We start from the raw sequence: 11,455 nt of genomic DNA on the forward strand, positions 1-11,455 counted from the left end.
TGCATGTCTGGCAGACATATCAGTGTGGATGACGGATCACCACCTCAAGCTGAACCTTGGCAAGACGGAGTTGCTCTTCCTCCCGGGGAAGGACTGCCCGTTCCATGATCTCGCCATCACGGTTGACAACTCCATTGTGTCCTCCTCCCAGAGTGCCAAGAGCCTTGGGGTGACCCTGGACAACACCTTGTCGTTCTCCGCTAACATCAAGGCGGTGACCCGATCCTGTAGGTTCATGCTCTACAACATTCTGAGAGTACGATCCTGCCTTACACAGGAAGCGGCACAGGTCCTAATCCAGGCACTTGTCATCTCCCGTCTGGATTACTGCAACTCGCTGTTGGCTGGGCTCCCTGCCTGAGCCATTAAACCCCTACAACTCATCCAGAATGCCGCAGCCCGTCTGGTGTTCAACCTTCCCAAGTTCTCTCACGTCACCCCACTCCTCCGCACACTCCACTGGCTTCCAGTTGAAGCTCGCATCTGCTACAAGACCATGGTGCTTGCCTACGGAGCTGTGAGGGGAACGGCACCTCCGTACCTTCAGGCTCTGATCAGTCCCTACGCCCAAACGAGGGCATTGCGTTCATCCACCTCTGGCCTGCTGGCTCCACTACCTCTGCGGAAGCACAGTTCCCACTCAGCCCAGTCAAAACTGTTCGCTGCTCTGGCACCCCAATGGTGGAACAAGCTCCCTCACGACGCCAGGACAGCGGAGTCACTCACCATCTTCCGGAGACACTTGAAACCCCACCTCTTTAAGGAATACCTGGGATAGGATAAAGTAATCATTCTACCCCCCCCTTACCCCCCCCCCCCCCCAAAAAAAAAAAAAAAAAAACATTGTAAAGTGGTTATCCCACTGGCTATAAGGTGAATGCACCAATTTGTAGGTCGCTCTGGATAAGAGCGTCTGCTAAATGACGTAAATGTAAATGTGTAGTGGGGGGAGGGAAGTGGTGTCTAGGGCTCTATTTCACTTTCTTAGAGGAACAGGACTAAGGAAGATAATTTTATGTAGTTAGGCTGTGACTGGCCTCACTCTCCAGTACAGTAGGTGGCGGTGTATGCACCTTAAAAGTCAGCTGCGATCCGCCAACCCAATCCAGAAGAAGAAGCCTAAATCAATTAAAGGTAACCTGTAGTGGACTTATGATATTTGTTTGTGTTACTTATGACCAGAGGGAGAAGGCGTTTCGTGTCACGAACTTGGGTCAAGGTCTGTTTCTTCCTTTGCTGTTAGGAATAGGGCACCATTGAAAGGAGTGATTTCTGTGGTAGCGTTAAATGTGGAGGTGGAGCAATTGAAGTAGAAAATTCCTGGTGTTTGTGATGCCTGCCGTTTGGTGCGACGCAGACCCGGTGGGGAGCATGGTGAAACAGAGGAGTCATTGTCAGTCCTTTTGAGTTTTGAGTCAGAGTCTCTACCAGACAAAGTAATGTCAGGATATATCCTGTTAGAGCTTTTGTGCAGAATCCACTGCGCTGTTTCAGGTGTAACGTTTATGGTCATGTTGCAGCAGTGTGTAGGAGGGAGATTCCAAGATGTGGTAAGTGTGCAGGAGGGCATGGGACAGAGGATTGTGAAGTTTCGGTGGATAAAGTTGTGTGTGTCAATTGTGGGGGTGCTCATGTTGCTGGGGATCAGAAGTGTCCAGTTCAAGAGAGGCAGGTTGAGGTGGCTAGAGTCAGAGTAGTGCAGAGGGTGTCATATGCTGAGGCAGTGAAGAAAGTGGAGGAGGATGGGTCAAGGGTGAAGGATCCTGAGAGGATCCCAGTGAGTAGTAGATTTGTGGGTATATACATTTTTTGGGTATATGAGATTTAACTTCAGAAGAGTTACAGGGTGTGTTGAGGGGTGGTGTCCTGTCCTCCCAGGCTGTTGGCATGGGAAGGAGAAGATATGGTAAAAGTAGTGGAATGGTGTAGTGGGTTTTTAATGAGTATAGGTGGCAACTGCAGAGAAGTACCTGGGTGTATGAGATTTTACTGCAGAAGAGTTAATGGGGTGCTGATTTATATTTTTATGAAATAGTGGTATATAGGTGTAAGGTTAGTTGGTGGAGCAATTGTACAAAAAAATTTGGAACAGGAGTAATGAAGAGAATGTAATGTAGGTAGGCCGTGACTGGTGACTGGTGGCAGGTGGCAGTTTATGCAACTTTAAGATGGATGTGATCCGCCAACCCAATCCTAAAGAAGAAGAACCCCCAAAGAAGAAGAATCAGCAGCAGCACCTCATGTTGCTGGGGATCGGAGTTGTCCGGTGTGAGAGAGGCAAGTTGAGGTGGCCAGGGTTAGAGTAGTGCAGAAGGTGTCGTATGCTGAGGCATTGAAGAAAGTAGAGGAGGGTGGATCAAGGAGTAGGGTGGATCAAGGGTGAAGGATGCTGAGAGGTTCCCTGTGAATAGTAGATCTGTGCCAGGAATAGGGCAACGAGTGATAGTATGTTTCAGTAAGGTTGGCTTCTTAGCGTTCATAGCAATGGTTGTCAATTGTACCGCAGAGATGAAATGTAAGTCACAGAAAATAGATGTTGTGGTGGCAGCTGCAGAGAAGTACTTGGGGGTATGAGATTCAACTTCTGAAGAGTTACATCATGTGTTGAGTGGTAGTGTCCCCTCCTCTTAGGCTGTTGGCCTGGGGTAGGATCAGATAGGGTTAAAGTAGTGGAATAAGGTGATGGGTTTTAATGAGTATAGGGTTTGTTGGTAGGGTAATAAAACATGTTTTTTTTTACATCTGGTTCCCCTTTCCCATTCTGTATCCTAAAGTGTAATGGATCTATTGTTCAGTTGGGGGCAGTAATGCAACATAATGGACGCCAACTGCCGTTAAACCTCACCGAAGAAGCCTCATTGTTGGGAGGGGAAATCACATCTGTCTCACTCTTGGAACAAACCAAACACAGCCAGTGTTGCCAATTTAGCGACTTTGTCGCTATATTTAGCGAGTTTTCAGACCCCTCTAGCGACACATTTTCAATAAAGCGACTAGCGACTTTTTCTGGTGTTATTGGAGACTGACGTGAAAGCACGTAAAGATCTTACTCTTCTCAACGAGCTGCGGTGCTCAGGAATCTGAGTTGTGTAGTTTACGACCATGGAACAAAGTTAGCATTATGACCGGCGGGAAACTTTTAAGTTACAAACAAAAGGTAACGACCGTAAGGTTGTAAACGTGTAACGTACCTATTATGGAAGTGCTTGTACAGTAAACAAGCAAGGTAGCTAGCTACTGTAAAAAAGTTAACAAATACGAGTGTAAATAAAATACATTTTCCTGATATAATCTATATTATGCAGTGTAAGCAGGGCACGCATGCATTGTATAGCATTGGATGTCATCAAATCACAAATTGGTTGTTGTCTCAGCGGAGCTCCCTCCCTGTTGTTTTTGCTTCAGGGCGTCCGGTGGAGAGGATGAGTTGGGGCCGGGGAGCGAGGAGGAAAGCTGGCAGGCAGCAGCCCACCGATGTGGAGGCCTTTGACCCGGAAGTGGTTGCAGAGGTCAGAGAACTCTTCAATAAAGTCAGGACATACGTCAAACCGGCCAATGGGGAGTGGTATATCCCTGACCCCAGTGAAGCACTGAGACACCCAGCCCAGGAACACGTCCTCCTGCAGACCCTGAAGACGTCTCTAAATGAGGTGAAGAACCGACTTAGCGATAAGGATCTGGAAGTCTGGCACCAGCATACCAATTCCACAAACCGTGCTGGGAAGGTCATTGCTACTGTGCGAGCTGCCGCCAATGCCGAGATCTGCACTCAGGCCTGGTGCAAGTTCTATGAGATCCTGGGCACCTTCAACCTTCTGCCAGAGGAGGCGTTGGAGAGCGGTGAGCTGAACACTGTTCACCTGTGTGAGGCTCCAGGGGCCTTCATCACCGCTCTGAACCACTACCTCAAAACCAGCGAGCACACGCGCTACTGTGACTGGAGTTGGGCAGCCAACACACTCAATCCCTACCACGAGGCCAACGGAGGCGGCACCACCATCACAGACGACCGCCTCATCGCCAACACGCTGCCCTGGTGGTTCTTTGGCTCAGACAACACAGGAGACATCATGAGCCAGAGGCACCTGCTGGAGCTGCAGGGCTTTGTGGGTAACATGCGCAGAATTGACGTGGTGACGGCGGACGGGAGCTTTGACTGCCAGGGGAGCCCTGATGAGCAGGAGGCCCTGGTGGCGTCGCTGCACTACTGCGAGGCTGCGGCCGCACTCTTCCTTCTGGGCCCAGGCGGCTCGTTTGTACTGAAGATGTTTACTATGTATGAGCACTCCTCCGTCTGCCTGCTCTACCTGTTAAACTGCTGCTTCTGCTCCGTCAGCGTCTTCAAACCGGCCACCAGCAAGGCAGGGAACTCTGAGGTGTACGTTGTCTGTCTGCACTACAATGGTAAGGAGGCTGTGAGGCCCCTGCTGTCTAAGCTGATCCGTCACTATGGGCCGGACCTGGCTGCCCGTGAGGCCCTGTTCCCCAGCCGGCTCCTCCCACAGTCGTTCCTGGCGCAACATGAGCAGGCGTGCTCCTACTTCCATGCCCTGCAGACAGGGACGATTGGGGAAAACCTGAGATTGTTTGAGGGCCTGAATGAGAAGCAGAAGCAACGACTGGAATACATCAGGGACTGCACTGCTCAGGACTACCTGCAGCGCTTCCAGGTAAGAGTGGCAAAGTTAATTAAAGTAGATAGCGAAGCCTATAGCTTGATAAACGTTTGCTGATGCCCTTTGACCATAGTTAGACATTATATGAAGTGCTAGGATAATGATCTACAATTTCAGAATAATTATTGATGAGTATAATATGAGAGATTCAGTGACAGATGGCCATATCCTGGATTTTTTTGTGTGGATCTTTCATTTAGTATCAGTAAATTGTTTAATACAAATACAAAGTTCTGCATAACAATTTTCAAGCCAGGCTTTCCTGTTCCTGTGTGTAGGTGAGTTCTCTGCCACGGGCCCGCTGGTTGTCTCGTAACACAGTGGCCCCAGCGTGTTGCAGCGTTACGGGTCGGAGGCCCCTGGGCCAGAAGAATCAGATGGGCTCCTTTAACCAGCGGAGGGAGCTGCAGGCCCTGGGCTGGAAGGAGCGTGTTGGGAAGGGCCGCTATGCTGCCTGGGTGGAAGGGCACTGCCCCGAGGACACGGGGGCAGGCTGTGTGCTGGCAGGGCCGCTGGAAGAATGCCACATGGACACCTGGTTTGTGGTAGTGGGGGCGGCCCTCCCTGCAGTCAGGAACTCACCATTCTGTGATGGGGGTCTGTTGAACCACCTCAATGAAGCCTTGGAGCAGGCGTCCCTAGGCTCAGGCATGGATGGGTCAGCTGCCTGGACTCTGGTCCCTCCCTGTAGCTCCTGCCCAATGGTTGGTACCACCTCCATCCTCTCAGAGGTGGCAGCCCTATGTGACATCACTCCCTGCAATGGCGAGGGAAACAGAAAGTGTCTAGTCTTTGGCAGAGCGTCGTGGTGGGGGGATTGTGAGGAGCAGGCTGGGGGGTTGGTGCTGGAGTTCTGTTCGGAGCCCTCGTTCCCACCTACGGGGCGCACTACTCTGCATGACGGGGAGCCGCAGTATCAGAGAGACCTGCTGGACTGCGTCCTGCTCTCCCTGCACCGCATGGGACCCGGCAACGCCCTCATCCTGCCCCTCCTCTCTGCCTTCACCCGCGTAACCGCGGCAACCGTCCTTTGCCTCCACCTGTCCTTCCGCTCCGTCACCTTCAGGTGTCCTTCTCCTCCAGGTGCTGCGGGGGCGGTGCTGGTATGTGTGGGGTTCTGTCCAGAGGCTGCCGCTCGACTCCTTCCCCACCTCAGTGACCTGCAGGAGCGTATGGGCTGCCTGGCCAGGGAGGAGGAGGACACTGACAGTCTGCCTCTTGGTGGCCAGAGACAGCTACTGCAGTTTGTTCCCATGGAGGAGCTGCTCAAAGGAAAGCTGGCAGAGTTCCTGTGGACCATGAACTCTGCCATCGCCCGTCAACGGCTGCACCTGCTCATGCAGGCTTAGCTGGGTTCAACAGAGGGGCTCTCGTGTGTATCGTAACATAGCCTTGTCCGAAAACAAGCATTGACTAGATCATTTCTCTAGCCCCTACCCCATCAGAGTTGACAGATCTGAAGGAAGTGGATGGGTGGAAGCAATATGGTGGAAGCTCCCCCTAAATTTAATCCCATCCGGTCCCTTCAGATCTGTATCACAGAAGTGGGAACGGGGTGTTTTCAGACCTTGCAACTTTCATGATTTATTATTATTTGTTCCCTGTTTTGATGAAAAATTAGAGGCAAGCAATGCGGTAAAGGAAATCTATTTGATATCTTTTGATTGGTGCTGTGATGATCAGACATTGATCAGACATTGAAGGCCTAACTGACCTTTTTGAACAATTAATCTGTTCAAATTAGGACAACATTTGGTCACATTTCCCTGGGTCTCTGAACTAATGTCTTTTTAGGACAGCACAATGATTCCTGTACTGCTAATTCAAGTTATTTGAAGTAAAAAATACATTTGTAATAGTTTCACTATTAAAAATAAATAAATTATCATGCAGTTTGTTAAGAGTTTAGAAGTATTTTTGTGTCATTTTCCTGAAACTGTCTAACCAGAAGTGACTAAATACACTATATGACCAAAAGTATGTGGACACCTGCTTGTCGAACATCTCATTTTAAAATCATGGCCATTAATATGGAGTTGGTTCCCCTTTTGTTGCTATAACAGCCTCCACTCTTCTGGGAAGGCTTTCCACTAGATGTTGGAACATTGCTGCAGGGACTTGCTTCCATTCAGCCACGAGCATTTATAATAATAAAATAATATGCCATTTAGCAGACGCTTTTATCCAAAGCGACTTACAGTCATGCGTGCATACATTTTTGTGTATGGGTGGTCCCGGGGATCGAACCCACTACCTTGGCGTTACAAGCGCCGTGCTCTACCAGCTGAGCTACAGAGGACCAGGCTGGGGGGTTGAGGTCGGTCACTGATGTTGGGCAATTAGGCCAACATCAGTCGCCGTTCCAATTCATCCCAAAGGTGTTCGATGGGGTTGAGGTCAGGGGCTCTGTGCAGGCTAGTCAAGTTCTTCCACACCGATCTCGACAAACCATTTCTGTATGGACCTTGCTTTGTGCACGTGGGCATTGTCAGGCTGAAACAGGAAAGGGCCTTCCCCAAACTGATGCCACAAAGCTGGAAGCACAGAATCGTCTAGGATGTCATTGTATGCTGTAGCGTTATTTCCCTTCACTGGAACTAAGGGGCCTAGCCCGAACCATGAAAAACAGCCCCAGACCATTATTCCTCCTCCACCAAACGTTACAATTGGCACTATGCATTGGGGCAGGCAGCGTTCTCCTGGTCCCGTTCTGTGAGCTTGTGTGGCCTACCACTTCGCGGCTGAGCCGTTGTTGCTCCTAGACATTTCCACTTCACAATAACAGCACTTACAGTTGACCGGGGCAGTGCTAGCAGGGCAAAAATTTGACGAACTGACTTGTTGGAAAGGTGGCATCCTATGACGGTGCCACGTTGAAAGTCACTGAGCTCTTCAGTAAGGCCATTCTACTGCCAATGTTTGTCTATGGAGATTGCATGGCAGTGTGCTCAATTTTATACACCTGTCTGAAACGGGTGTGACTGAAATAGCCGAATCCACTAATTTGAAGGGCTCCACATACTTTTGTGTATATATAGTGTAGATTGCGTGACTGTTTTTACCTGGGGACTGCTGTGAAGGCTATCAGTGCATGCACTGTTTCACTCTGCAGTGGTTTGAAGAAAACGTAGTCTTGCCTCTACTGTATCTAGACTTAGACCCCTTTTACACCTGGTGTTATATAAAAAATTAATGCCTGATCATATAGGATCTTATGTCCACAGCACAGCTGTCCTTGAAGTGTGTCTCTTATCAATCTTGTTTGCATTTTTATATGTTTTTTTGGAATTATGCATCCTCTAGAACAGGTAGCCTATGTGGTCAAATACTTTATTGAAGAAAATGGTGGGACCGAATGTTGTGCTTTGGCTTTTGGGAACATGCTGTGCAAGCCAATGTGTCGACCCTTGGCTCTTATGGTTGTGTACATGAAATAATGTATTTATCTATTGGTTTTGTACACGTTTCGTTTGTCTTTGAAAAATACATTATATTTGTATATTTAAGTGCTGTTGAATATTTGAAGATATATATTTTTTGTGCAGGTGGTATTCCCTCAATAAAAAAGATGGTTGTCTTCACTGAATTCTTAACTCATTTTGCCTTACTTTAGTCTTCAGTGAACAGAAACAGAGGAGAGTTAGATTATTTATTTTCAAGATATTCACAACAAAGAGCCTGGAACACAGCCATTTGTGAAAACCAAGAAAAGTCTTCATTAGCAGAAGCTGTCAGGACAATCCTGGTGTCTTCTTCAGCAAGAGCCTTCAAAGGTTTACCGAAGCGAGTGAGAAAACCCCCAGGGGTGCTCTGTAATGAACACAAGCTGCTGAAATCAGGGTAAAGAAAGATACTGGGAGACGATTCCTCTTTCTCTTTGTTACGCTCTGAATTTGTTTTTATAAAACCATCTAAAAGCACAATAAAGCAAACTTCTGAGCCAAAGCCCTGAGCCATGTTTATACAGTACCAATGTACTGTCAGTACATGTTATAGGTAGATGAGGTATGATAAGATTAAGTGATGAACAAATCTTTGTATTACAGTAGGTGAAGTGAGGAGAAAGGGAGAGTGTTTATGAGGCGCTGTATTTGTTCCAGTGAGATTGTATCATCTGAAAACCAGCCGTTCCCCAATGTGCTGATTAATACTTTTCCAGTCTGTGTGTGTTAATTAGGCAGCAGTCAGGAGGGAAACAACTGAAAGACAGAGTATTGGAGAAGACGACAGTGAGGCTTAAAATGCCTCAACAGCAAAGGGTCCCTGTCAGCTCAAGAGGAATAGACGCAGATTGCATTTTTAGTCATCTCATTGTTTCACTGATGACCTCTTCTAATCCCTGTGACTGCTGTTGAACACATTCAGTTTGTCATTTTCACATTCTTCCTCTACCTCTCACACGCTCTCTCTCTCTGTTCCCCCTTCTCTTTCTCAGCCCCCCCCCCCCTCTCCTCCCCCCTCCACTACAAACTAATCTCAGTTGATTTCCATAGCTGTGGAGTGTAGTGCGATTTAAGGAATAGTTTTAATGGAACCATTGAATGATTCCAGAGTAGAATCCCTGCTTTCGCTTCATTTAAACAAATCCACTCACCATCTGTGAGTGAGGGTAGAGATGGGGTTTGGAGAGGGGGGAGAGTAGCCGAGTTATGTAATATCTGAACACCTAGCATATCCCCCAGCAAAATTCACACGCCAGCGACTACTAATGAAGGACTGAGCAGATGTCTGGATGAACAGAAAATGAGAAAAGGAGAGGGAAACAATCCACCCCTCTGCAGGTTCACTCAGATCAGAATGTGTGAGAGAGTGTTGAGGCAACAGCAGGACAGAGAATAGTGTTTGTCTTTTTCTATGTCTGGTTTATCAGAATCTTGCTGTGTGGATGAGGCTAAATGGTGAACCCTATGATGGATGGCTAATGTTCTACAGGGTCACACACACACTTTAAGCACTGACACCTGGAATAAGGTCATTACCCACACATTGCCTTTGCTGAATAAATCATAGTTTGAATTACACAAACATGCACATGCATACACACAGACACACTAACAATAGCTTGGAGAGTTTGAAAGGCATCGACTGAACATGGAAAAGCAATGTCCATTTGATTACATTATGTCTGTGTGACTGTGAGATTACTGATTAACTTCTGTCTGTGTAATATACTATAGATTCATTTATGATAGAGAGAGTGTGTGTGGGTAAACGAGATAGATGGCAATGAGTTATGATAGGCTTAAATTGGTGAGAGCGATAGAGATTGATCAAGTGATTGGGTGACATTTACTGTAAATGTAATCCCTTTTCAGTGCTCCCAATTTGTTCCTCTGTCACTGCTCTGTCTAATCCCAATCTGTACAAACACACACACACACACACACACACACACACACACACACACACACACACACACACACATGCTCGTTCAAGCTACACCCACATCACAACTGCTGCTACCAGACTCTTATTTACTATTGTTAATAATCCACAATTTAAAAACGTGCCCCCAATCCCCCCTTCCCTGATACGTACATGTGTAAATATTGGACTATAAATTGTGCCTTCCTGTATTAAAAAGTGTATTCTATTCTACTGAGCCATTTACTTTATGTTCATATTCTTATCTTTGTAGCATTGTCGAGAAGGAACCCTGCAAGTAAGCATTTTGTTGAACGGTGTATACAATGTGTATCCTTTGCATACGACTAATAAAACGCAAAACTTGAAACACACACACACACATACTGGATGTTTTCTATGAACCCTGACTCTTACACACTGAATGGATGAACCCCTTCCCCAGCCCGCTTCTGAGGATGGATGGTCTACACAGGTAGCATGATTCCAGCTACATCACAATCTGTGGAAAGCTTCTCCTTCCATGTGTCACTCCATCCATCCAGGAGTGAATCCAAATAAAGATCAGGGATGTAATCACTTAACACCAGAGAGAAAGGCCAAAGGTGAACTGGATGGAGTGGAAAGGCAGTCCTCTTATAATAATAATAATAAATAATTATGGGGGGAATGTGTTGCATTGAAGATGGAGGGGTTTGTGTGGGGGAATACGCTCTGCAAATCCCACCCTACGCCCCTGTGATGTTGTCCACTATGCCCCAGGTCTGCCCAGGTTATACATGTGTGTCGATTTCAGCCATTGTGAGAAAGGAGGTATTTACTTTCTATGGGATGTCTCCAACCCTGGCTATAATAACAGACTGACATTGACATGTCATAGTGACAGTGTGTTGGACATAAATGGTTTACAGTGACAGGGTTTTCGAATGATAACAGTATCAGCGTGTTTGGGTTTTAAGTGTCAGAGTTTGTTTGTTTGGAAATGATGGATTGGTGAAGTTCTGCGTTTTGGGAATGATGGAGTGTGGCTGGTATCCCCTGAGACAAACTATCACACTGAGACACATTGGGATGCAGAGACTTGATATAAACGCCAAAGAGAAGGAAAGAGAGGGAGGGAGTACAGAGAGAGGAAACGAAGGAAGACGAAATTAGGGGAGATGCATGGAGGATGGAGGGACACATGGAAGGAGAAGCTTTCCACAGATTGTGGAAGGAGAAGCTTTCCACAGATTGTGATGTAGCTGGAATCATGCTACCTGTGTAGACCATCCATCCTCAGAAGCGGGCTGGGGAAGGGGTTCATCCATTCAGTGTGTAAGAGTCAGGGTTCATAGAAAACATCCAGTATGTGTGTGTGTGTGTTTCAAGTTTTGCGTTTTATTAGTGGTCCTCTGTGGTCCTCTGTAGCTCAG

The 11,455-nt window shown here is 47.3% G+C and overlaps 1 protein-coding gene across 1 annotated transcript; it reads left to right on the top strand.

Moving 5' to 3' along the window:
• Positions 1–2,168: 2,168 nt before the first annotated feature.
• Positions 2,169–6,033, top strand: LOC311111357 (cap-specific mRNA (nucleoside-2'-O-)-methyltransferase 2-like; the record flags this gene model as incomplete). Its single annotated transcript, XM_084154075.1, has 3 exons — positions 2,169–2,268; positions 3,406–4,670; positions 4,955–6,033. 3 exons carry the CDS (start codon positions 2,169–2,171, stop codon positions 6,023–6,025), a joined length of 2,436 nt encoding a protein of 811 aa, XP_084010201.1. The 3' UTR covers positions 6,026–6,033.
• Between the last annotated feature and the right edge of the window lie 5,422 nt (positions 6,034–11,455).

The sequence above is a fragment of the Coregonus lavaretus genome, assembly GCF_964263955.1.
Source record: "Coregonus lavaretus genome assembly, chromosome: 37".
In the NCBI taxonomy this organism is placed as follows: domain Eukaryota; kingdom Metazoa; phylum Chordata; class Actinopteri; order Salmoniformes; family Salmonidae; genus Coregonus; species Coregonus lavaretus.